Source organism: Misgurnus anguillicaudatus, chromosome 17 (genome assembly GCF_027580225.2).
Source record: "Misgurnus anguillicaudatus chromosome 17, ASM2758022v2, whole genome shotgun sequence".
Lineage (NCBI taxonomy): Eukaryota > Metazoa > Chordata > Actinopteri > Cypriniformes > Cobitidae > Misgurnus > Misgurnus anguillicaudatus.
The window spans coordinates 34,896,016-34,923,904 of record NC_073353.2 but is presented as its reverse complement, the minus strand read 5'-3'; the positions used below and the strand labels follow the sequence as shown (position 1 = coordinate 34,923,904).

Genomic DNA, 27,889 nt, shown 5'->3' with positions numbered 1-27,889 from the left:
GATATCTCTCCTCTCAGGGGGAAATGAGGGAGGGAAACATGGTCATTCAGTAATACTGCCGGGTTTCTACAGATACAAAGCTGAATGCTAAATCGGTGAAGTATCCCTTTAATTCATTTAATTTAACAGCCAAAAAAAAAAAAACATCTTACATTGCCATCTTACATTAGTGTTACTGCAACTATGAAAAAAAATCACTATTTAAATACCTGACAAAAATTACCTACGTATCACCACACATTGCATATCAACACTCTTGCATAACATTAAAAGTAAGCATACCTTATGAAATTTTACTACACGGTCTACAGCTTCACGCACACTGATCTTGACAACCTTCTTATTTCCACTAGAAGGTGGTGGTAGGAGATACACCAGCAATAAGAGGGACGACATCTCACTGTCCCAATCTATGATCAGAAAAAAAAAACTATAACAAACCTGATCAGAAAAAAAAAACTATAACAAACCTATATACAGAAGTATTTTATGTACACATGAAATGATTATCTGTCCTCCTTTGATTACCATACATACTGAACTACCTGTAGCTCCATGACTGGTGTTGCATTGCAGTTCTGCCGACTGAATCAGACAACTCAGATGCAGTGACTGGGTCAGGGCTTTGGCTTCTTGAATTACTTTTTGTTTCAGACAAGAGTCCCACTTCTCCAGAAGCTTAGATGCAGTCTCCACTCCAAACAATAACTCAAAGTCTTGCAGCACCTAAAATGGTATATGGATAAAAGCATGGAATTATTTGTCAAATTACTAAGTATTGCAGCTCAAAAGCCCTTTTAAACAAAGACAACAACAACTCATAGATGCAATACTTACCAGTCCTTTTGTGTCAAGAAACCTCGGAAATAAAGAAATAACAGAGGATGACTTTTCAGGATCATGGATCATTTTCTGGCGATACTGAAAGGTAGATTTCATCTTTGCAGCCACTTGCTCTGGATCCAAACAGTGTTTCAGAAATGAAATAGCTTCTTGACAACGATCTCCCTCCAGCTGCATTTCTGATGTAAAAAATGCTCTTTGAGTTCCAGGTCCCCTTCTTTCACAAGTGGCCTCTGAAGTAGTGGTCCTGCTGCAGCGGTTGTTACGTTGAACCGTTTTAAGTCTCCAGGCTATGTACCCTGAATTACCTTCTGCATCGTAGAAGTGTTCCTAAAATGAATGCAAAACAATTTAAAATTACAGCAGTTACAACTTAATTACAAACAGCTTATAAAAAATATATTACAAAAGAGCCTTTAACTCTTTCCCCACCAACAGTTTTTTTTTAAGTTGCCAGCATATTTATGATTTTCAAAAAAGTTGAATGCCTTCTGGATTTGTGTAAGAGTGCCATCTAGTGGATGATAGCGAAAATATGGATAGCCGAAAAACTCGTCATTGGCAGGGAATGGTTTGCCCTTAATTGACGAGATAACTCGTCATTGACAGGGAAAACGTCTTTGACAGGGAAAGAGTTAAGAAAAATATTCATTTGAAAAGTAAAAAAAACTCACATAGCCTTGTCTAGAATAAGGATCCTTGAGGGAGGGGAACAGTGTCACAATCCCAACTGCATATTTAACCCTGACCTCCTTAGGTGGAATACACCTTGGTGGACAAATAAAGCTACACTGTTATATGCAGTAAAACTGCTCAATTGACTACAGTTAAAATGGTTATCCCCATACTGTATTGTCAAACCAAGTTAAACTGAGAAAAGGTAATAAAATCCTTTACCCTACCCATGTTTATCAATCATGTCTCCAACCAGTGCATTAACAAGAATTCGTCTTGTGGAATCTGTGATTTTCCCTGTTTTTCTGTATTCCTGAAATATCTTCTCTCCTGCAGGCTTTTTTTCTAAAACACTTTTCACAAGCTAAAAAAACAAAGATAATTTGTAAATATGGTAAATTAATCTAGTAGGTTGTTTACACTTGGTATTAAGATGTGTTTTCAGATCACAAATAGACGATGTTAACGCCAGGGGCCCGTACCATGAAAATGGTTAAACAAACTCAGGGTTACAGGATTAGTTTCAGGTTGACAAAACCAAGCCAATGTGCAGGCCTTGTTGGTAAAAGCTATTTTCATGGTACCCAAAACCCAGGATTTGCACAAACTAATCCTAAACAAAGCTGGCTAACCAACTAAACCAGCTTCATGGTATAGGCCCCCGGTGTAAACGTGTTCAAAGTGCTTTAAGCTTATCCACTTTCGACCACTTTCAACCACATTCAGATGTAGTCGAAAACACATCTGATTGCTTTTGTAGTGTAAACGCACATGTGGTTGAACGTGTTTTCGAACAGCCACACAAGACCGCCTACTCTCTGCCCATTTTGTAATCTGAGGTACTGAGTAGGGGTGGGACAAAAAATCGATTCTTGGATTAATTGCGATTCGGACGTGGGCCGATTCTGAATCAATTCACAAATGTCAAGAATCGATTCTTATATGTTAGTTTACAAAATAATAACGTGACGTTATCAGAACCAAAAGGCGGAACTCAACTGGGGGAGCGGTGATGCACACGGACAACTTAAGAGCGCGCACTGCACGAGCACATAGCGGAGCTTACAAGAGCAGAAGAGAAAGAACACTTTAAATAGGGCTGCACGATTAATCGTATTTTTATCATGATAACGATATGCGTGCCCCACGATTAATTAATGGCAATCGTCGCGATTAATGTGCAAAGACCAAGCACAAAGCAGACGGTCTAGAATCAAGCAATGTGTTTGTTATGGGCAGAGTCAGAGTAAACGGAGTGTTTCTTTGCAAGCGCAGTCTGTGTTATGGTAGAAATACGTTAGCATCACAAGATTTACAGTCATTTTTGAACAAACACATTGGCAGAGCAACAAAAAGAAAGTGCAGAAATATGTATGTTTAATTCCCAAAAAGGGTCATATAGGCCTACTCCATTGTTTGGATATTTCGGATTTGAGGATAGTGATGTTGATCAGGTAAGTTACGAGTCTTGTGCAAACTGTGCTCCTGTTCCGTCCAAACGTGAAATATCAAGAGTTTCAAAAGCTGAAGACACAAGCCGCAACCATAAAAAAACTTCCCGACATCCACGACACAAACAACAATAACGGATCGCTTATCATGCAAGTTAGCCATATGTTTCCAATAAGCACCGTGAGCAGCAAGGGGTTTAAGAAAATTATTGCCACATAAAAGGCATATCATAGGCATTTTTTATTCAAAAATGTTTTGTTTTTATTTCAGTTTAATTCTAATTTGATATAAATATATATTAGAACCCTGCATTTCAGCCTTTTTACGCCCCTCAGGTCGGGTTTCAGACCAATTTTAACATCACAGGCCTCTGGATATTTTAGGCTTCTCCACCTTTTTATATTTTAATTTAAAGAAATGTTGAGACAATGATAAGTTGTAAAAGAAAGACATTTAACATATCGCACGAGTCCACTACGCACATTCACAATGCACCTGTTGCAACAAGCGTCTCCGCCAGCAGCAGGACATTCAGCGCATCGGGGAATATGGAGAACTAAATTAAAACCTTAAATACTGCGCATAATCTATAAAAGACTGATGCATGGCGAATCTGTAAGGTAAGGCAACCTGCATGTTTATTTCGTTTCATGTTTATTCTTTTTCATTCTTTTTCTGCACCTCGTCGCGACTGCGAGCAACAGAGCAGCCTCCCTCCGCTTTTTTAAAAATAGTGTGTTGATAATAAACATTTAAACTAACATTGTTATATGCTGACAATATATATTTTATATAGATGTTATTGTGGGCAAGTGAAGTGTTGATTTGAGAGGCTCATTTGATCAAATAAGTCATCAACATGACGTTAGCTGTCGGACACCGCTTGGTCATTATCAAAAACCTTAATTTAACAAACAAAAAAGGCTCTAAAATAAATAAAAGATAATATATAGTATAAGATTTTATAATTTTGACAAACTGAACTGCTTTAATTGCTGCAATATAGTACAGCTGTAAGGAATCTGTGTAAGGAGTTATTTTTGTTATTTCTGCGGATTTCTTTTGCAAAATCTATGCGGAATTTTGCGGAATTATTTTAAATGTTTTAAAAAGATCTAAGAGAATGGGAGATGTGGATATTACAAAACAATAAAATATTTTATAATATAGGCCTATAAAATGTATATAATATTTTATACATGGCTGTAAAGTGTAATAAAAATACTGAAGTAAATAAAAATTATTCACTAAAAGAATGATCGTATTTTTAATCGTGATCAAAAGTTTGAGCAAAACAATCATGATCATCATTTTTCCTGTAATCGTGCAGCCCTAACTTTAAATGCACACACACCGTGCATGTGGATCAACTCCTGCATGAGGCAAGAATGCGCATCCTTGTGAATTTTGGAAGTTAAAAACGACTGAGCTGCAGTGGCCTGGCAAAACACATTTGAGACATAAGGCGCAGCAACTCAAAAAGACCTGCGTGTTTCACAATTACTCTAAAAGACCATAATGACAAATTCGCATGTGGAGCAGCAGTTAACTTATGTGCGATCTACCGGCATTGCCTTTGCGATTGTTTAGATATAACATGAATATACTTCTGTAAAAATATGCACATAGTTTGTTATTCAGTCGATGGGTGCGCTGCATTATATAAATACAGTAATACTGCCAATCACTGTGTATAATGATGATGATTAGACGCTTCGCGTTTGTCAGTTCATGGAAGTTAATGCCGGTTAATATATAGAATTAATATGTCACGTTTAATTACTATTTTTAATGTCTTACAACAGAAACAGGACATATATGTATATAAGAATGACATTTTTTCCCTTAGTTGCATTAAAGTACAGTATATGACAGTTCAGAGACTAGTAGCAAAAGCGCAAACATTAGTCTGGCTTTGAGAGCAAATGTGCCGTAATGACGTCACAGATATGCAAATTAGTACGTCAAGAATCGATTCTGAATCGAATCGGGACCCTAAGAATCGATTCTGAATTGATTCATGAGGGTCCAAGCGATTCCCACCCCTAGTACTGAGCACAATGTTTTACATCTTTTCTGACTTCTAGCACGAACACCCACTGTACAGCACTCTCTTTAAACTTTCATTGACAAAACTAAAGCAGCCGCTCTCAGCGTCTTTTATTCATTTTATTTTTCAATTGCGTGAAAGCGTGTGTTGTGCAAGCTTATTTCAACGATTGCTCTTAAATAGCAGCATGTGCAGTATGTTTACACACAACACAAGCAGAGGACATTGACAGTTCACGTCAATTTAAACCCGTCATTACTTCCGCTCACGTTTAAATGACAGCAAAGAGACTCGCCCACAGTCTACAGACCATCCCCTTATAGTAATTAGGACAGAAGCGGTCAAAAGAGACAGATTTAAATACCAGGTGTAAACAGAATGCGTCTCACTCGTCCGCTTGTGATCCGATCGACGAAAACACATCTTAAAAGCAAGTGTAAACAGACCCTAATAAAACAACATTCACATTTTTAAGCAAGTAATGTACCTCCTTAGCTTCTTGTGAATGGTCAACAGAACGAGCTCTTTTAGGTGAGAGGAAAGGACCGTCGCTGTCTGATGGCTGTGTGTCTGATGAAGATGCAACTGAATGAAGTGACAGCGTTTCAGTCTCGTTTGCAGATGGAGAGGTTATGTTGGCAGGAGGATCTTAAAATCGAATAGAAAATTCAAACTACATAATAACTTTACAATGAATTAATATATAACTTGATAAAACCTGTTACAGCCTTTTATACCTGTAATAGCCACAGCATCAACTATCGTCCAAAGAGTGTCAGGCTTTTGCTCAATAATGTCTGCAAAAACATCTTCATCTACTTCTGTTCCAGTCTCGTCGGCTAAATAGATGTTATGATCTGGAGAGATCCCAAATTTTTGCTTGACTGAACACACAAAATGAACAGAAAAGCACAGAACAGAAATATGTGAATACAACAAACATTTAAATAAAAATTTAGCTCATCCATTATGTAACATACTTAATAAAATCTGTAATAAACTGAAACACATAAAATGTAAAATTGTAATAGTCAAATATCACAATCCAAAAGAAAACTTACCATCCTTAATCAAGTCATCATATGCTGATCCATTATGCTTTATGTACTTTTTATGATGTTGGTACTGCACTTTAAACAGCATTCTGTCGGTCACTTCGATTACTTGCTTTAAAACAAAAATAAACATTAGAAACAAGGCATATACACTAAAAGGTTGTGGTATGCTGCTTTGACGAGCTACTGAATTACTTGTATGTTGACACACATTACATTTACACGTGACTTTAACTACCTCAAAGCTGGCATTTCAAAAAGGTTAAATTATGGTTAATGTTCCTTAAATTTCAAGATTTCGATTACCCTGACTAGAAGCATTACTATTGTACCTCCACATGTGCAAGAAAATGGCCAATTTACCCACACTCACAAATAGTGCTTTGGAATTATACCTTTTTAATTACTTTTTAATCAGTTTTACCGTTATACACGTAACTTACTACAGACTCGGAAGCGGAACTTTCAAACATACTAAAAATCACAAAGGAGTCCTTTTTGACTGTCATTATATTTATAATATCAAAAATAACAGGATTGTAACGTAAAGTCTTTCTTTAACTTTCATAACTGTCTGCTCTGCTTCAGCCCCGGTTTACAAATGAACACTGTGAGGACGGAAACTTCTCGTATGTAAAATAAACACTGAACCGGTGTACATCTCCGCGCCAAAATTAATCAAATTAAATTAGCTCGATTAAAAAACAGCAAATAGCCATACACGTACAAGACATAAAGCGTTTTTGTTACTATTAAATGTTAGTTTTCACTAACAAAATTCATCAAATTAAAGATAAGATACAGCATGTTTTAAACTGGCTTAAAATTAATTGGTGCGTCATTATAACATATAGTCTCAAAAATTACATATTTTATAGTTATAATATACATTTACTACTTAAACTGACAAAAAATTGAAGTTGTAACCGTACATTATCAAGAGGACAATGAAATTGATATCACACAGAATATGAAAAGTTTAGAACGAGGCAACAACCACAGTAATTCTCACAAAACTCCTATATAAAATCAGGGCCGTGCACAGGGGGGTGGCCAGGTGGCTAGAGCAACTGCCCTTCTGCCCTAATCGGCTGAGGTGCCCCTCTCGCCAACCCCAGTCAAAGTGTTCTATTACCGCTCGTCTAAAGATCCACTGTTTCTGGTAATCCACTTCGTGATTTCCCGCCCGCTACGCAGCATCTCTCACATTCTGTGTCCACTCTATGAAGGGCGAAGACGACAGTTTGTTGTATTAACAGGTAGATTCATTACATTACCTCAGTTGTTGAGCTGCTCAATTAGTAATTTGGTAGTTTGAAGCCAAGAGAGGTCGTGTTCTATATTTATTTTTGCTTGCTTGTTTTCTCGTGATCTCGACATAACAAAAGTTGTATTCTTGTGATGTGATTAAAGCTTACGTGTACTCAATAGAACATAATTTTTTGACAGCAAAAGCATATTTAGCAAATTAGCATGGATGAACAAAAGAGATTTTACTTCAGGGATTCGCTCAAGATGAAACAGATTTGCAGATAATTGACCATTTGATAGCGCGGTGAATTTAGGGACCGTCTTTAAAGTACTCCATATACGTTTCTACTTTAAACAGCATTAAAATGGAATAACTTAAAGTCAACAAACAGTCACAAAACCAACTGTAAAGTGTTCGTGGTTGTCAACTATAATGCACACTTTTTTAGATGTTTTATATTTATTCAAATAAACTGTTAAATACTATTGAAGATAGTGTACAGTGCACTTTAGAGATGGTCCCTAAATTAACGAACATCAAACTTTATTTATTAAGTCTATCGACAGCTACGCGTGGTAACGGCGAAGACTCCATATGCATCAGCAGTCCACTTCAAAATAAATGAAATATTATGGACAGGAAATTACACTATGGCATTTGGATTATTATGTCTGGATAGCGAGAAAACAACTTTTGTTATCTCGAGATCATGAGAAATCAAGCAGCAAAAATTAAAATATGGATGACCTCTCTCGGCTTTCCTATGTTTTTGTATTTCTGTGGATGATTTGCTCTCTGTCTTCTTAAAGTGATAACAACTTAGCAAACATGTTTAGAATTACAGTGATTGTCTAATGAGTAATGTACCCGATGAGATCTAATGTAAATAACACCAAATTTGCTGTTGTTGGCACACTTTGTCGACAAAAAATAAAAAACAATGTTTTTTAAAAAAAGACAGAGTTGGAAGGGAGGCTGCAAAAGCTGTTCAAAATTGCAAACATGGATTCAAAGCTTCAGCATGTAAATCATATAGAATATTAAGAAGTTTTGTCACACTCTAAATCTTGTTATAAAGTCTATTTTCCATTATAATCACTTATATTATTTGATACTAATCTATAACACATCATATTGTTAAAACCATATAAATTGTGCCCCCTTCTTGGTTTGGGCCACTGCCCCTCAAAATGTCTGTGCACGGCCCTGCTGAGCGCCGCAGGAGTGCAGGACAAACGCTGAATGCCAACGCTATCCAAAATCACTACTGCATGTTTGTGTGTGTAGGAGAGAAATGGGTGGCATTGAAAGGCTTTTTGCATGGCATGTCTCTTCATGCTAAAAACACTAAGGGGAATTTAACACACCTTTCAGTTGAATAGTTCATCAGGGTAACACTTTATTTTAAGGTGTCCTTAATACAGAGTAATTACCTCATTAAGTACTTAGTAGTAGACGGTGTAATTACATGCAACTAAATGTACTTAATATGTAACTAAGTTATGGAACAGCATGTACTTACAGATTGTAATTATGCACATGTAATAAGCTGCAACTGTTACACATATGTAACAGGTCGAGTCTGTTACAAAGCTAACTACTGGTGTAATAAAAGGTCTTGTTACATATGTGTTACAATGTAATCATATTGAAAGTACTTTGTGTAGTACTATGTAATAACAAGTACCTACATATGTTACTAGTTACATAGTTCACAGTTTAAATACATGCATTAGCTTGTTAATTACATTTAAATTACATAATATTACACGGGGATAAGCTACGTAAAATAAAGTGTATCAAGAGTGTACTTAAGTGTACTTCATGTGTATCTACACAGCAAATTGTGTGGTGTTACATTTTCAGTGTAATTCCTAATAGTGTTACAGTGTTAAAATAAAAGTGTACATTTAGTGAAATTAGCACCGGCTTGTGTGAAATGGCGCCCCAAAGTGGTGTTATATTTGGGTGCTTCATTTACAAACGCCTGTGCAGTGTTAATTGTACATACGGGAACTTCACATAATTGAGACAATGCAGTCCGCATTTGAGGATCAAGTCAGTTCGAAAAAATGGCGGCTCTGTCGGTGGACTTATGCAATTGAAAGCGAAGACAAAAACAAGGTAAGATTTAGAATTTTATTTTTTGTTATATTTGATTTCATAAATTGTATTAATATACTGTTTTAACATTTAACGTTACTATAAGCTGTGTCTGTGAGCAAGGTAGCATGCATAATCATTCCTTAGAGTCACATTAAAAGCCCCAGGTGTTGTAATTTTTATTTAATGGCAGCATTTTTTTAAACATACTTTAATGTAAGATGGTTTAACTTATAAACGTATGGTATGGTTTTAACTTTCGCTTTGAATAATATTACACGTTGAAAACGTGCTTTAACCATAGAGAAACTGGCATTTCGAACTGGCAAAACTACAGTAGCAACGAAAACGCGTTATATGTATGGTTCTAAGCTATTTTTTTATTTAATCTAATTAATTTAATTTTTATAAGATTTTTGGCGCGGAGATGTACACTGGCTCAGTGCTTATTACACGTTGAAAACGTGCTTTAACCATAGAGAAACTGGCATTTCGAACTGGCAAAACTACAGTAGCAACGAAAACGCGTTATATGTATGGTTCTAAGCTATTTTTTTTTATTTAATCTAATTAATTACATTTTTATAAGATTTTTGGCGCGGACATGTACACTGGCTCAGTGCTTATTTTACATACGGGAAGTTTCCGTAGCCACAGTGTTCATTCGTAAACAGGGCTTGAAGCAGAGCAGACGGTTATGCTAGTTGTCCTTTGGCACATGGCGTTCAAGTTAATTAATGGAAGTTTAGGGCAAAGGTAAGAATTACAATCCTGTTTTTGTTTGTTTTAAAAAATATAATGTCGACGGTCAGTCTATTTTATACAGGGCCGTGCACAGACATTTTGAGGGGCAGTGGCCCAAACCAAGAAGGGGGCACAATTTATATGGTTTTAACAATATGATGTGTTATAGATTAGTATCAAATAATATAAGTGATTATAATGGAAAATAGACTTTATAACAAGATTTAGAGTGTGACAAAACTTCTTAATATTCTATATGATTTACATGCTGAAGCTTTGAATCCATGTTTGCAATTTTGAACAGCTTTTGCAGCCTCCCTTCCAACTCTGTCTTTTTTTAAAAAACATTGTTTTTTATTTTTTGTCGACAAAGTGTGCCAACAACAGCAAATTTGGTGTTATTTACATTAGATCTCATCGGGTACATTACTCATTAGACAATCACTGTAATTCTAAACATGTTTGCTAAGTTGTTATCACTTTAAGAAGACAGAGAGCAAATCATCCACAGAAATACAAAAACATAGGAAAGCCGAGAGAGGTCATCCATATTTTAATTTTTGCTGCTTGATTTCTCATGATCTCGAGATAACAAAAGTTGTTTTCTCGCTATCCAGACATAATAATCCAAATGCCATAGTGTAATTTCCTGTCCATAATATTTCATTTATTTTGAAGTGGACTGCTGATGCATATGGAGTCTTCGCCGTTACCACGCGTAGCTGTCGATAGACTTAATAAATAAAGTTTGATGTTCGTTAATTTAGGGACCATCTCTAAAGTGCACTGTACACTATCTTCAATAGTATTTAACAGTTTATTTGAATAAATATAAAACATCTAAAAAAGTGTGCATTATAGTTGACAACCACGAACACTTTACAGTTGGTTTTGTGACTGTTTGTTGACTTTAAGTTATTCCATTTTAATGCTGTTTAAAGTAGAAACGTATATGGAGTACTTTAAAGACGGTCCCTAAATTCACCGCGCTATCAAATGGTCAATTATCTGCAAATCTGTTTCATCTTGAGCGAATCCCTGAAGTAAAATCTCTTTTGTTCATCCATGCTAATTTGCTAAATATGCTTTTGCTGTCAAAAAATTATGTTCTATTGAGTACACGTAAGCTTTAATCACATCACAAGAATACAACTTTTGTTATGTCGAGATCACGAGAAAACAAGCAAGCAAAAATAAATATAGAACACGACCTCTCTTGGCTTCAAACTACCAAATTACTAATTGAGCAGCTCAACAACTGAGGTAATGTAATGAATCTACCTGTTAATACAACAAACTGTCGTCTTCGCCCTTCATAGAGTGGACACAGAATGTGAGAGATGCTGCGTAGCGGGCGGGAAATCACGAAGTGGATTACCAGAAACAGTGGATCTTTAGACGAGCGGTAATAGAACACTTTGACTGGGGTTGGCGAGAGGGGCACCTCAGCCGATTAGGGCAGAGGGGCAGTTGCTCTAGCCACCGGGCCACCCCCCTGTGCACGGCCCTGGCGCTCAGCGCTAAAAGCTGTGCTCAGGAGCTGTGTTAACATTTCTGCCATGCTTCTGTTCCTCCATCCATCAATACCTAACCTTCACAAATGCGGCAGTTTACTGGAAATGAATGAATAGACATACAGTTGTATCTGCTTTTACACATGGAGAGATGTGTTCATAATAAGTTTCATAAAAATAAAAATCACTCATCTGTTATTGGTTTTGCAGCACATTACACATTACAACACTTTGTTAGATGGCATTTTGCATTCTGATGAATTTGCATCAAATGAATTTCAGCTGTAGGTTTCTGTTGGGTGTAAGTAATGGAGTGCGACAGAGCAAACTAAAAATCTCATTTATATTCTGTTCATAAAGGAATTGATTTTTTAAGCATTGATAGTGAATGTATCTGCATAAGCGTAAGTCAGTGTGAGTTCATTTAAAAACAGGAATCAGCGGTAATTGCTAAAATCCAGATGAAGAGCTATGCTACCCACAATCCTGTAGAGAGCTCCACCAACAGGTTGCTGTTACCATGGAAACAGGATGTGGGCCTCCACTCCCATGAAGCATTGCGTATGATGTACTGTAATTAAATCTCCTTAAACTCTCAGACAAAATTTTTTCAAATTGGCAGATGAGGAGTTGATTCCATCATAAAAGAATTGAAGTACACGGTCTTGTACCTTGTTTTTATTTTCAGATTTACATGTATGCTTTTGTGATTCATCTTATTGCTGGTTAGTTTGCATCAAGGCTTAGAAAAATAATTAGACTTTCCTGTGGAGAACTCAATGGGGAAAATGGTTCTTGGAAATAAGGCTGCTATAAAAGTGGACGGTCACTGTGATAATAAAATGTTAAGCCAGGTTATGGTTATGATTATGTTTTCCGCTTTCCTCTGAATTTTTATGAGACACAATCAGTAGGTAAAGAGTGATTTCTACCTGCTGTTTAGTGCTCATCTTATTTATTTCAGTCCAGCTGACTGCCAGTGTGTTTTAAATGCATTATAACAGCCTACAGTGATGTGTTTAAGAGTCTCAACTCAAGTTAAAAAAGATGAAACTTCCACTGGGCACGTCATTTTACTTAAAGATAGATTAACGTCTCACACACTGTCACTTAACAATAGGGATTTATCTTCTTCTTCACCTCTTAAAGTGTTCATATCTGTATACTGATAGAGTTATGAATCATGTGAACTAGACTCTGTTTATCAGAGATACAGCAAATAAATCATATAGTGCCATAAAAAGAACTTTCTTTCTTTTCTTTCTTTCCTCCTTTGTTCTCCCTTTTTTGTCTTGTTCTCTTTTTCTTTGACACTGCTTCTTGTTTTATATGTATTTCTTTCTTTCTTTCTTTCTTTCTTTCTTTCTTTCTTTCTTTCTTTCTTTCTGTTTCTTTTCTTTTCTTTTCTGTCTCTGTCTATCTATCTGTCTTTCTTTCTTTTTTCCTTCCTTCCTTTCTTCTTTCCGTCATCTATCTTCCTTCTTTCTTTCTTCTGCTTGTCTTTCTTTCTTTCTTTCTTTCTTTCTTTCTTTCTTTCTTTCTTTCTTTCTTTCTTTCTTTCTTTCTTTCTTTCTTTCTGTCTGTCTTTATTTCCTTCCTTCCTTCCTTCCTTCATTTCATTCATCCATCTTTTTTCTTTCTTTCTTTCTTTTCTGCCTCTGTCTGCTATCTGTTTGTCTGCCTGCCTGCTTGCCTGTCTATCCATTTGTCTATCTGTCTATCTGTTTTTCTTTTTTCTTTCCTTCCATCCATCCTTCCTTCCTTCCTTCCATCAACCCATCTTCTTTTTTTTCTTTTTTCTTTCCTTTCATCCATCATCGATCCATCCATCTACTTCTTTCTTTTTCTTTTTATCTGTCTGTCTATCTGTCTGTGTGTCTTTCCTTTCTTTCTTTTCTTGCATCCACTTCTTTCTTTCTTTCTTTCTTTCTTTCTTTCTTTCTTTCTTCCTTCCTTTTTTAATTATTTATTTTTCCTCTTTGTTCTCCCTTTTATATCCTGTTCTCTTTCTTTTTTACTCTGCTTTTCTTTTTATATTTCTTTCTTTCTTTCTTTTTTCATTCTTTCTTTTTCCCCTTTGTTCTCCCTTTTATATTCTGTTCTCTTTCTTTTTTACTCGGCTTCTCTTTTTATATTTCTTTCTTTCTTTCTTTCTTTCTTTCTTTCTTTCTTTCTTTCTTTCTTTCTTTCTTTCTTTCTTTCTTTCTTTTCTGCCTCTGTCTGCTGTCTGTCAGCCTTTCTATCCATCTGTCTGTCTGCCTATCTATCTGTCTTTCTTTTTTCCTTTCTTACTTCCTGCATTCCTTTCCTCCGTCAACCCATCTTCTTTTTTTCTTTTTTCTTTTTTCTTTTTCCTTTCATCCATGATCGATCCATCCATCTACTTCTTTCTTTTTTCTTTTTATCCGTCTGTCTGTCTTTCCTTCCTTCCTTCCTTCCTTCCTTCCATCCACTTCTTTCTTTATTCTTTCTTTCTTTCTTTCTTTCTTTCTTTTTCCCCTTTGTTCTCCCTTTTATATCCTGTTCTCTTTCTTTTTTACTTCTTTTTTTCTGCCTCTGTCTGCTGTCTGTCTGTCTGTCTGTCTGCCAGCCTGCCTGTCCTTTCATCCATCATCGATCCATCCATTCACTTCTTTCTTTCTTTCTTTCTTTCTTTCTTTCTTTCTTTCTTTCTTTCTTTCTTTCTTTCTTTCTTTCTTTCTTTTCTGCCTCTGTCTGCTGTCTGTCTGCCTTTCTATCCATCTGTCTGTCTGCCTATCTATCTGTCTTTCTTTTTTCCTTTCTTACTTCCTGCATTCCTTTCCTCCGTCAACCCATCTTCTTTTTTTCTTTTTTCTTTTTCCTTTCATCCATGATCGATCCATCCATCTACTTCTTTCTTTTTTCTTTTTATCCGTCTGTCTGTCTTTCCTTCCTTCCTTCCTTCCTTCCATCCACTTCTTTCTTTATTCTTTCTTTCTTTCTTTTTTCATTCTTTCTTTTTCCCCTTTGTTCTCCCTTTTATATCCTGTTCTCTTTCTTTTTTACTTCTTTTTTTCTGCCTCTGTCTGCTGTCTGTCTGTCTGCCAGCCTGCCTGTCCTTTCATCCATCATCGATCCATCCATTCACTTCTTTCTTTTTTCTTTTTCTTCTTATCTGTCTGTCTGTCTCTCTGTCTGTCTATCTTTCCTTCCTTGCTTCCATCCACTTCTTTCTTTCTTACTTTTTTCTTTCTTTTGTCTTTCTTTATTTCTATTTTTTCTTTAACGTCTGTGTTTTTTGTCCTTTTGACATTTTCTTTCTTTCTGTCTTTCTTCCTTTTCTCATTCTTTCTTTTCCCTCTGTGTTCTCTCTCTTATGTTATGTCTTTTTCTTCTAATGTGTCTGTCTGTCTGTCTGTCTGTCTGTCTGTCTGTCTGTCTGTCTGTCTGTCTGTCTGTCGGTCGGTCTTTCCTTTCTTCCTTCCATCCACTTCTTTCTTTCTTTTTTCTTTCTGTCTGTCTTTATTTCCTCCTTCCTTCCTTCCTTTCTTCCTTCCTTCCTTCCTTCCTTCCTTCCTTCCTCTTTCTTTCTTTCTTTCTTTCTTTCTTTTCTTTCTGTCCATCTTTTTTCTTCCCTTTCTCCCTTTCTTCCTTTCATCCATCATCCATCCATCCATCCATCTGCTTCTTTCTTTCTTTTTTCTTTCTTTCCTCCTTTCTTTCTTTTTTTCTTTCTTACTCTCTGACTCTCTGACGGACTGTCTGTCTGTCTGTCTCATCACTCAAAGGAAAATTGTGAATGCAAATCTGTATTGTGTCTGACAAATCTAATATGCTTCACACGTAATTTAATATCTTAGAGTAAAGTTGTACAGAAAAGCATTTCTTTTGTCTTTCTAGCATCCGTATCTTCCTCTATCAGCACAGATATGAGTTATGTGTAATGAGAATCTCAAAAAGACAGAGATCCTACACAGTTTTTTTCAAAGCCTATGATTAATAGAGGATAACCGAATGTGCTAAGAGATATTCATCTCTTACTCCAGGACACTGACCGACAGAAACAACATTTAGCAGCTGTTCTGAGGCCTGATGTTTGAAAGGAGGTGTCAAACTCTATTACAGACTCAGGCATCTTTCTTTACAAGGAGTTGAATGAATCAGAGAGCACAGTTACACAATGACGACCATTCAAAGTGATGCGTCCCATAATGACTCCATGGGGTGGAGTTATCCTTTAAAAATAATGGGGCGGTTTCCCGAACAGGGATTAGACTAGTCTGGACTAAAATAAAGGTAAAAGCTGCCCAAACTGAAAACAACCAGTGCTCTTTGTTTTGCTTCAAAATGCACACAAGTAATGTTTTTAGTACGGCATGTTTGTTAAAACTAGTTTTATATCCTAATTAAACTAAGGCCTAGTCCTTGTTTAAGCTAATCCCTGTCCGAGAAACCACCCCATTGTGTTCTGGCCTCAAATGTTTTTGTTTACACTTACTTTACAGTAACAGTCATTTTGTACATTGTAATGCATTGTGTTGATATCTAGGAGATAAATGCATTGAATGGGTTTGCTATTTTGGTAACACTTTTTTAATAATAAGCACACACCGAGCATTTAAAAAACCTCACATGTCCTTTGAAACACATCCTCGGCCAGTTCAGTAATTGCATTGAGGGTAATACTGTATCTATCGCTCTTTTTTCTTCATAAGTGGATTAAACTTTCTGTTCTGCGTCATTAACGCTATTATTCAAAAGTAATGAAATCTATACCCAGATTACTGTAATGCGTCTGAATTTACTGACATGAAATAAAGCCCCTGTCAGATCCGCTCAGAGCGCAGAACCTAACAAAGCAGCGCTGTCTGTCATATTAATTATGCTGATGGATAGTAATGCACTTTGAGGGTGGTTGGTTTGTCGTTTAAGACTAAGATCGCCCCCTCCAATTACTCTGTGGTTATTTATGAAGATGATATTGATGAGGATGCTTAGTAGATGACACAGCTGAAATTACCTCTGTCACGGATAATTACTGACCGGACACTTTTACAGATTGTTGAATGCCACTTGGTAGAAGATAAGCCAAGCGTAGACTATGAGAAGAGAGAAACTCATTGCCCTTTCATGCTTTAAGTATCCAACTATTTTACAGCGGACGCATCAAGTGAAATGGAAAAGTTTCATAATATCTTCATTTGTTCTCTTTTTATCACCTCTCATCAACTTGGGTAGGTTTCTTCAAAAATACAAAATTTCAAACAAAAAGCTGATATAATTGTATTTTTGTAAAGGACTTATGTTAGAGATTAGATTCAGAGCGATGATCGAAACATACACTGAGTTTTTACTGTTTTTGAATCAGTGGGTGCTTAAAGGAATAGTCTATCATTTTCAATATTAAAATATGTTATTACCTTAACTAAGAATTGTTGATACATCCCTCTATCATCTGTGTGCGTGCACGTAAGCGCTGGAGCGCGCTGCGACGCTTCGATAGCATTTAGCTTAGCCCCATTCATTCAATTGTACCATTTAGAGATAAAGTTAGAAGTGACCAAACACATCAACGTTTTTCCTATTTAAGACGAGTAGTTATACGAGCAAGTTTGGTGGTACAACATAAAACGTAGCGCTTTTCTAAGCGGATTTAAAAGAGGAACTATATTTTATGGCGTAATAGCACTTTTGGGAGTACTTCGACTCGGCGCAGTAACACCCTCCCTCTCCCATCATGAGAGTGAGAAGGGGAGCGGACTTTTCAGGCGAGTCGAAGTACTCCCAAAACTGCTATTACACCATAAAATATAGTTCCTCTTTTAAATCCGCTTAGAAAAGCGCTACGTTTTATTTTGTACCACCAAACTTGCTCGTATAACTACTCGTCTTAAATAGGAAAAACGTTGATGTGTTTGGTCACTTCTAACTTTATCTCTAAATGGTACAATTGAATGAATGGGGCTAAGCTAAATGCTATCGAAGCGTCGCAGCGCGCTCCGGCGCTTACGTGCACGCACACAGATGATAGAGGGAAGTATCAACAATTTTTAGTTAAGGTAATAACATATTTTAATATTGAAAATGAGTAGACTATTCCTTTAACTAATCAGGACCTTGCTGTAGTAGTGAAGTGATTACAGGAAGCGAGCGGAGTCTCAGCAGAGTCCCAGAAGCCACTCCCATGACGCGGATTTCCGCTTGAATGTCTTGAATGACTAGAATTTCACGTGCAGCTTTCATGCATGAATTAAGTGAGTAAACTCAAATTTTCAAGCATCCAACTATGCACAAATAGTGTGTTTTTGCCGTCTTTACTGCGGCTGGTGTAAACGCAACATTACACAGTATACATAGCCATGGGTTCGTTTTTTTACAGCTCCAGAGAAGGTACGCGTTTTTTCCCCTTTTTGAGATGGCAGCCGTCACTCAGTGACAGACCGCATGGATTGAGAGGGTGCCTAGGGCTGTATAAGCAAGCGAAGGTAAGGGGTTGCTGACCCAGTGGTGGTTTTAAAGGCCAGGAGCAGAGCTTTCAATTTGATGCGAGCTGCTATAGGAAGCCAGTGTAACTTGACAAAGAGAGGAGTGACGTGCGCCCTCTTTGGCTCATTGAAGCCCACTCTTGCCGCTGCATTCTGAATCATCTGTAAGGGTTTGGTTGTGCAGGCTGGAAGTCCAGCCAGTAGCGCATTGCAGTAGTCCAGCCTGGACAGGACAAGGGCTTGGACTAGGACCTGCATGACATGCTTATTTAGGAAAGGTCTAATTTTCATAATTTTGTAGAGAATGAATCTACAAAAGCGGGCGTTGCTGGCAACTTGGGCCGTGAAGCTAAGCAGATCATCAATGACCACTCCCAGGTTTCTGGTTGTCCTGGATGGCATGATGGTCGAGGAACCTAGCTGAATGGAAAGGTTGTGATGTATCTTTGGTTTAGATGATATGACAAGCAGTTCTGTCTTTGCAAGGTTAAGCTGGAGATGGTGATCCTTCATCCAGAGTGAGATGTCCCTCAGGCATGCTGAGATGTGGGCAGAAACCGTGGGGTCATCAGGGTGGAACGGCAAGTGAAGTTGAGTGTCATCCGCATAGCAGTGGTAGGAAAAGCCATGTTTTCGAATGTCAGAACCCAGGGATGTCATGTATATCAAAAAGAGCAGTGGTCCAAGCACGGAGCCTTGAGGCACCCCGGTATTGAGACGTTGGGGTTCGGAGATGTCACCTCTCCAGGATACCCTGAATGACCTACCTGAGAGGTACGACTTGAACCATAGAAGCGCTGTGTCAGAGACATCCATAGCCATGAGATAATTTGAGGCGATAACTCGTCAATAGCGGGATTAAGAGTTAAAATATAAATAAAAATATTTGTACCCAGCAAGCAATAGCTGTCATTTCACCAACTGTTAACTATAGACCCGATATAGTTTGGCTGTGAGTAACATCTAGCCAAAGTAAACTTGAATTCAAACCAAAAGTAAACTTGAATTTGGTTACATGGCTTTTTCAACAAAATATCTTGTAAGATGTACAATATTCCATCACATAAGCAGAATCAACAGTGAATTCAGAGTGTTTGGTATTTTATTTATTTATTTTTGCGTCCTTGCACATAAGGATCCATGATGGCCACTTAAATGCTTTTTTTCTTATTCTGTTATTCAGCATTGCACAAGCCTGGATAAAAACCAAATAAACTGCAAGCATTCAGGGTCAGAGCACTGTTAAAGTGAAAAAGGATTTACTCCAGGGCCAAACAATGATAACACACTATTACTATTTCATTTTTAATGCGGATTAAGCCTATTTGTGTATAGCCGACCCAAGCTGGAATGAAGCCTTTGTGCTGCTAATCAGGCATTTCTGGTTTGTAATAAAGTTATTTGGAGTGTGTTTTTTTTATTTGACTAAAAAAAATTTTTATTTTAAACTGACTGTTGTAAAATGGTTGTGGTTATAAAGCTGATCCTCATACTCTTGAATCTGTGGCAGTTGAAATAAATACACCAAGTTTCAAGGTTGAAATTTAACAAGGCCGGGTTGTTTCAATCAAAAATGCTGGGTTATTTTCAATCCACCGTTGGATCAAAAAGGAACGAGCCCAATCGTTGAGTTAAATGAACCAGAAAATGTTTATATTTGACCCAACTGGGTTGTTTGTTCAAACACAATTTTCAAACATAATTTTTGGTTAAAACAAACCAGCAAAACAAAACATTTACATTATGTACATTTATGCATTTGTCAGACGCTTTTATCCAAGGCAACTTACAGTGCATTTAGTGAAACCTTGGCAATATATTGCTTTGAATGAATTAAATGAATTGCTAAGGTTTTTCCATCATGGCCCAATTGAGTCTTTCACATACATTTTGAATTATGCATCAATAAAATGAGCCATTTTTATTACTAATAATATTTTCAATGCCATGTTTAGTGTTAAACATGTAGTAGATGAATTACTGATGTTGGATACAATTTGAGCTATCATCTAACCTGCTTTTGACAGGCAGGGCCGTCCTGCCCCGGCAGATATGAAAAGACATTTATATCTGTGTGAAAAAGCTAACTGCAGCTGAACACACAATCCAGATAAGACAAATCTCATGGGCTTAACTGTAAAGATAATACTCCCTCCAGAAAAACCATTGCGGGATGACACCACAAATTGTGTTAAATCATGTTTAATAAAAAGGTACCTCTGCAAGGCAGTCAAGTTAGATTACATAATTACAGTAAACTAGGGCATCGGCACAGTGGCGGCAATGCACAATGCACACCCCATGAGACAAACACCTCGGGCGATGAAAGGCTCAGAAAACAAACAATGATTTATTATCATTTTCCAATATTGCATTTCTTTTTCGCCTTCATTAAAATCAACACAAAATCCTAATTGACCCTCTTTACTTTTTTTAATATTAGTCTCTTGTTGTGCATTATTCATTTGTACAAATGTTTGCAATGCATTCAGGATCTATAATCAAAATTTAATAACATGCTCTCCGTTCCATTGCAACTACAAATGTTTACACTGTTAAACATTTCTGTAGAAATTACAGTATTACTGACAGCCCTTTCCAGTAACTTACTGTACATTTAAATTTATATTATTTACTGGCAATAGTTTGCTTTAAAGTTAAATGAACATTAAACATTAACCGGTCTTTATCTTTACATATTAAAACTAATATAACAGCCTCGTGCAAAGCATTCTGGGAACAAAATCTGAATTAAAAAAAAAAGGTTGATAGGATTAACATTAGTTGTGACTGTTAACATTAGTTAATGCACAATGGATTAACATGTACAATTGTATTGGCATTTTTAATATTAACAAAGATTAATAAATGCTGAACAATTATATTGTGCATTGTTAGTTTATGTTATTAATCTTAACAAATACAACTCTATTGTTACTATTTTATAATGTATTATAAATGCTTTATTGTAATTAATAATAACATAATTGTGACTATTATTTCCATTGTATAGATAAGAGCAATCTTGACATCCTGCCTAACACCCCTGTTATGTTTTTAGAGGGTATTTAATAAAAATAGCATTTAATTGTCAAGTGCTGCAGATATTCAGACATTATTATTCAGACAAATAGCTAAACTCCTTCACGGTATCATACACCTTTAATTCAGAAAATAAAGCAAAGCAACCCGGTAACCCACAGAGTAAAGGTGGATGCATTGGTATTCAGTTCAGATACCCGCTGCACTCCCACTGTTACGTTCAATGACTATTCAATTTAAATAACACAAGGTTGCAGAGGTTATAAAATGGTCAGATCTCTTGCTTCTGTTGTCAAATATAAATGACAGACAGGCAAAAGACATCCAAAGATGTCTCTTTCAGATGTTGTGGTGTTTAATGGAGTGTAGAATATTTAAACAAGTCAAAGAGATGCTATCTGTTTAAATACTGGGGTGTGTGCCTGGGTGATTCTCACGAAACCATTGAAACACCACGGCACTAATGATTTTAGCTTTAAAATGTGTAATATAGTAACATTAAAAAGCATCAGAATTAACACAATACTGTGTTCTACCTTGCACAATGTGTGATTTCAACATAAGAATTTATAATTGTAAATTTTAACTCATTTTCTGCTGAAATTCTCATTACCGCAATGTGTCCGGCTGTGTTTGAACATGCGTTATGTTGTAATTTAATCAAATTAACACAAAAATATTAAGAAAAAAAAATGGATGTTTTGCTATACTTTAGATGACAGAAAAAATATTTACTGAATATTCATGTATAATAATAATGAAGAAAAATTAGGAAAATTATGTGTCCATGCCTGATGTTCTCATCCTCCGCAACAGTTTTTGAGAACAGTTTAAGCACACATACAGAATTTTAATAAAGTTTGATTTTGAGTGACCAAGCACATGGACCAGTTACTTCATGATGGCTACCAGCTAAGATCATTTTTTTTACAGTTAATTTGAAATATTGTCTTGTCAGAATGCTTACACGACATTTTGATTATCATTACCGCAACAGATGCTTATTAAATGTTAATTTAATTAATAGAAGCATACTACTTTGATTTTAAATGCATGTGCAGAATCTCCAAATTATGTTCTTTCAGGTTTGTCATGTCATTTTGAAAATATGTCAGTGTTGATGTTTTCTGACTGTTGCGGTAATGAGATTTTTTAGGACTAATTTTTTAAATTATGTTACAAAAAGTGTTAAATGATAAGTAAAAGTTTTTAAATTAATGTTCCCACTTACTCCAGACTTTGTTTTTCAATGTCTGGTGGGAAAAAAAGTAAATTTGATATTTTTAAAACCAAGTTTTCGTGAGAATCACCCGCCTATCTTGGTTTGTAACAAAAACTAAAAAGAAGTAGATCAGTTTATTTATTGGCATGGGAACCCTTGGGAACGTTTAGGATAAAACAACATCACTTGATAAATCTCAACCTTCTTTAAAATGAGAATTCACAGGTAAGGTTAGATCTGAATGTCCCTAACTAAATTAATTATTCATATTTGTTTTTTTCATTTCATCCAAACCTGTCTCTTCTGGTGTATAAACAGTAAAGGTCTTTTTTTGCCTCACATTCAAATATATAAAACTCAGAGCTGTGCACTGTAAAAAGTGAAAAGTTGTTTCAACTTAAAAAATTACTTAAATTGGTATACCTAAACTTTTTTCAACTAAAGTAAAACTAGAGTAAACATTTAAGTTGAAAAAAAATATTTTTTAGGTGTTACCAACTAAGTTGAAACAACTTTTCACTTTTTACAATGTGATAGCATACCCTCTAAACCAGTGGTTCCCAAACTTTTTCAGCGTGCGGCCCCCCTTGTGTACGGTGCATTCCTTTGCGGCCCCCCAAAGAAAATTTGTGACAAAAAACTGTTCTAAAACTCAACATTTTTAATAAAAAAAACATTAAATTATACAAAAAAGTATTGCTTTTGGTAAGTAGCCTTATTTTTTAGGTTTAATTACACAGAATTCATGATAAATTAATGTTTTTTATAAAATGTCATAAAACTGGGGCCCTCCTGGGGTCCATCGACCCCTAAGGGGCCTTGAGATGGTGCCAGGGGGGCCCCAGATTAATGCCATTATATAAAAAACATTAATTTAAATCTCAGAAAAATAAGGCTACATTAAAAAAAACTTTGCTGCTGCTGCCTTAAATTTTTTTGTTAAATCAACTCAGATTTACAAGTCATGTCAACAGAGATGAGTTGTCACAACTTATAAAATATATTTGAGAAAAGTCAACTTAATTTTATAGGTTATAACAACTCACCTGTAGTTATAACAACTCATCTCTAGTCAAGATAAATAATAGTACGTGAAATTACTTGTAAATCTGAGTTGATTCAACAAAACATTTTAAGGCAGCAAAGTTTTTTTTACAGTGTACTAACCAACAGCACTACATTGTTTAATTTAATATGTTTTGTTTAATTCAAATTTTACATTTCGAAATGTGTCATGGATGTTTTTGGGGGGGCATGAAGGGATGCAACGTCCAGAAGAGGCGCCGCTCACCGAAAAACAATATATGGTATCATAACTTACCAGGACTGTGGCGATGGTTTGAACTTAAAACAAAACATATGAAACAGGGAAATTGTTGATTCATGTCCTCTGCAGACAAGATGATAAATCAGATCGCTTTTTATTGATTTTATATTGAAGTATAAAATCTACTTTTCAACCTCTACTTAACATATTTAGTATGTGTAACAAAAAAATTTAAGTTATAGGTGAACTAAAAATAAAATGTTAAAAGGTTAGCTGAATTGTATATACTAAATTGTCCTTTACCCAACTTCACTCTACACTGAAAAAAATGATTCATTGAATTTAATCAATTTTTTTAAGGTAAGTGGTTGCAATCAATTTATTTAAGATACATTTAAAAAAAAAAGATTAGTAACGTAAAATAAAATATAAAACTTTTGTTTAAATGTAGCTTAAATAAATTGATTGCAACCACTTACCTTAAAAGAATTGATTACATTCAATGAATCTTTTTTTTTCAGTGTAAAAAATGATGTGTTGGATTAACTTAAAATATATATGCACAATTTTTGCATCACACTTTTTAAGTAATCCCAACTTGGAATAATTTTACTTAAAATTAACAAGAAAATATGTGTTATATGAACTTAAATATTCGAGTTTGTGTAACATTCTTTACTTAAAAATGTAGGTACATAAAACACAGGTTTTCTTGTTAATTTTAAGTAAAATTATTAAAGTTAGGATTACTTACAAAGTTTAATGCAAAAATGGTGCATACATATTTTAAGTAAATCTAACACATCAGTTTTTAGAGTGTATATTCAAGTCTTACTTTATTTATTTATTTAGGCTATATGAATTGTATAGATATAATCTGTAATAATCACTGTAAAAAAAAAATCTGAACAAGGCACAACAACATTGTGGACCACACAGAGATTCAGTCTTACCGCCATCAAGTGACTTTACAATTTCATGAAAACATACAGCCTAAATCCATAAGAAAAGTTGCTTTGGAAAAGTTGCTAAGGCTACTTATGAAATGATAAAGGTAATATAACAGCATTAGGTTGGTATTTTAAGTTTCCAAAAAGTCAAATTAGCTGTGAACTCTCTGTATGAATCCAAAATTTCTATTCCACTCACATGTAACAGCAATAGTAGGCGACTAATGTCTCTCAAGATAGTCTTAAATATTTTCTGTCTTAAGTTTATATCTTTTTCTGTTACTTAAGTTAAGTATTTATATAATTTTTTTGCATGTGGTACAGACGTTCTGCTTGAGCTCTAATTGTATATGCCCACATTTGCAGTCAAACGTATTTTTTTACCAGTAGATGGCGGTGTTGTCTTTTGGACACGTGCATACACTTGATTCCTGTATTTAGAGAAAAATAAAATTCCAATTGACTATTTCTCCTTGTTTGAAATAATTATTTATATAATGAAAGCATAGCATATTTATACTACAAATGTCATCTTATGCATTTGTGTAACCTTTAAAATACTTTAAAACTATAAGGTCAGTATTGTAAAATTAGTACAATTATTCTATTTTATATTCAATTTATTTTGATTTCCTTTAATGTAACAATTAACAAACACACTTAAAAAGATAATAAGGCTAAAATCTCATAATAACAAGTTATTTGTATTCCCCTTGTACAATATCTTGTGGTATTGAGAGACCAGTTGTAAACATGGGTTACATGAGTATAAGTCAAACAAATGTGATTTAGTGATTTTACCACCGTTTTACCACTAGTTTTTGGTGTGAATTTTGACGTATAATTTTTTTTATTCTGTTAGGTAAAAGTGTGATGCACAAAACCCCCTGGCATTTATTTAGGACAAGAGTAAGTGTTCAATTTCCATGTAACTGTACTGTCTCTCACTTTTTTGAAGCTTTGGGCTCCTGTAAGATGCATTGGGTAACACAAGGCTTGATGGATATGTTTTATGTCTCTTGACATTCACGCTTTTGCAGAATAACTGCTTTGAGAGAGTCAGAGGTGGAGATAACAACAACAGCAGGGAGGCAGTACAGGTCACTTCACAATGGACTTGTCATTTGAGTTCAAGAAAATGCCACATAAGCCCTTAAACCAACAGAGGAATAGTAAACCCCCTCCGGGCCTGAAAAATATTTCAACAAAACCACTGTATCTAAATGATGAGCAAGTCAGTGATGCTTTACATATAAAGTTGCTGAATGCTTATAAATATCTGGAGTAAATACATCTCTCTGACAAATGGTTTGGAAATAGATGAAGATATTTTTAAAATCACAAGCTGTTTATGAGTCACGTGCTGCATGTAGGCAGCATTCCTCATAAGAAATTCAAATGAGATCTCTTGTTTTTCTTAGACAGCACTTATAATTTTAAATGGAGCGTAAACTAAGCTTTTTGAAGATTTCAGTATAAACTCTTCTCGTTTATCATTGCATTTATCCAAAACTAGATGATCTTTATTATATATCTTCATTGATGCTATGTACAACAATGCTCTAATATGCAATAAATATATGTGACAAATTTAAATGAAATGAAATCATGAATAACATCAAACCTCCTGAAAAGCAGTCTCTCAGAAACAAAACTTTCCTCTGAGTCGTCTGGTGTATCAACATGATGGATCATTCAGTATGCATTGTGAAATAAGCCTGTGCATAGAAATCTGTACAATGAAATTATGTTAACTTAAAAATATTACATACATTTCTGCAGTAATGCAACTATCGGTTTTAATGATTAATGAAGCCAATGTTTAACGAACTGTAGAATTTTCTTGTAGTTAAAGCCTGTGGGAAATCTGAGCTGTTTTTAATGGCTTGTAACTAAATTACAGCTTCTGTTCATTGACATTAATACAGAACCCACTCATGGGACTTTCATATACACCATTATTATGAAAGAGAGAAAATTAACCCGGTCAATGATGTAAGAGTGAGAAAACCACATTCCATATGCCAGTTTTCTGTAGTATTCTCAACTGACCACTTAAAGAGACAACTGTTGTAAATACTTTCATGAGTGTGAAGATGTGAATACTTACACTTTTGACTGATGTACATTTTTCTAAATAATTTTGCTTTGATATTAAGATTAGACTGTTTACCTAAAGTTAAGCACAACTGATAAATATTTTTTAACATAGATGAAACATAGTATGAAGCAGTGAAGAGCATGCCTATTGTAACATTTGGAAACAATAATAACAAATAAAATTGATTTCTTTGCATTAGTCTTTTCATTTCAATTACACTTTCTTGGACAAAACATAACCATAAATGAGTGTTTCATGGCGGATAGTAATTATTTTTATTATCAGGCCATTATATGAAAATCGTCTCCCACGCATTCTCAGTAATGCAAAGTGATAGTTGAGTAAAACGCATTTTGCGTTTGTCACTCGCCGGGTTCCGTAGCATCACTTCCGGAACACAACGGGAAAGATGGCGACGGAGACAAACGAATCCAAAACGTCTATTAATATGGATCCCGCCTCGAGAGATGAGGTACGAACGGCATTATTTTGTGTAATTTATCCACTGTTATTAAGGTTTGATCGCACGGAGCCGCCGTTAGTCAGACTGTTGTGTTTCATCGGGTTTTAGCGGGCTGGGCCGATACACATGGAGCAGATGGCGCTACAGAAATGTTATTGAAACCATTTACGTTTGTAATACAGACACACGTGTTGTTATTGAACATTAGTAAACATTTATTTGAACGTATGTGCATGCCTGTTAGTCTTAAAGGTTCCGTTTAAGAATGGATTATGTTTGACGTCAATTAAAGTTTCATAGAGAAGTTACTACAAGTTACCGTACAGATACCGTGAGACAATAACATCAAGTCAGTCTCACACTATATAAACTGCTTAAACCAGCATAAGCTGGTAGCTGGTTTCAGCTGGTCCTCCCAGCCTGGCAAAGCTGGTGGGTCAGTTTGTCCTCCAGCCTGGCCAGCTTAACAGGTGACCAAAACACAGCTAAACCAGCTTGCTACATCAGCTAAAACCAAGTTGGGAGACTAGCTCACCAGCTTTTGCTGGTTATGTGTTTTCTATAAATTTCTAGGAAATGTCATTAAGGAAAATTCTTTGACATTTCATCAAGCAGCATGATAGACTATTAAACAGTTTGAAATCGTTTAGTTTCTATCTTTTCTGTGGTCTAGTTAGGTGCTTTTTCTTATTTAATCAGTCCAGGACTCA

General features: G+C 35.5%; 2 protein-coding genes across 3 annotated transcripts in view; one reads left to right on the top strand and one right to left on the bottom strand.

Moving 5' to 3' along the window:
• cwc22 (CWC22 spliceosome associated protein homolog) overlaps positions 1–27,889 on the top strand; it is a 152,952-nt gene that overhangs the window by 69,436 nt on the left and 55,627 nt on the right. The window contains exon 1 of one of the 2 annotated variants that reach the window (XM_073854676.1): positions 27,041–27,188. The exons of the other annotated variant lie outside the window; for it this stretch is intronic. Coding sequence (XP_073710777.1) covers positions 27,126–27,188 — 63 coding nt within the window. The 5' untranslated portion in view covers positions 27,041–27,125. Of the gene's footprint in view, positions 1–27,040; positions 27,189–27,889 lie in introns of those variants that run through there. 2 annotated transcript variants of the gene reach the window in all.
• On the bottom strand, positions 205–7,099 carry LOC129440856 (uncharacterized). Its single transcript, XM_073854675.1, has 8 exons — positions 6,082–7,099; positions 5,758–5,904; positions 5,508–5,668; positions 1,746–1,882; positions 1,518–1,611; positions 838–1,173; positions 546–726; positions 205–410 (listed from the first exon to the last, which is right to left on the bottom strand). The coding sequence occupies exons 1-8, from the start codon at positions 6,206–6,208 to the stop codon at positions 220–222; spliced, it is 1,374 nt and encodes a 457-aa protein (XP_073710776.1). The 5' UTR covers positions 6,209–7,099; the 3' UTR covers positions 205–219.

Coding starts and splice junctions, on each gene's coding strand:
- LOC129440856 (XM_073854675.1), bottom strand. CDS start 6,208: ATGTTTATTTTTGTTTTAAAGCAAGTAATCGAAGTGACCGACAGAATG. Junction 727..837: donor TTCTTGACACAAAAGGACTG/GTAAGTATTGCA, acceptor ATACCATTTTAG/GTGCTGCAAGACTTTGAGTT. Junction 411..545: donor CACCAGTCATGGAGCTACAG/GTAGTTCAGTAT, acceptor TTCTGATCATAG/ATTGGGACAGTGAGATGTCG.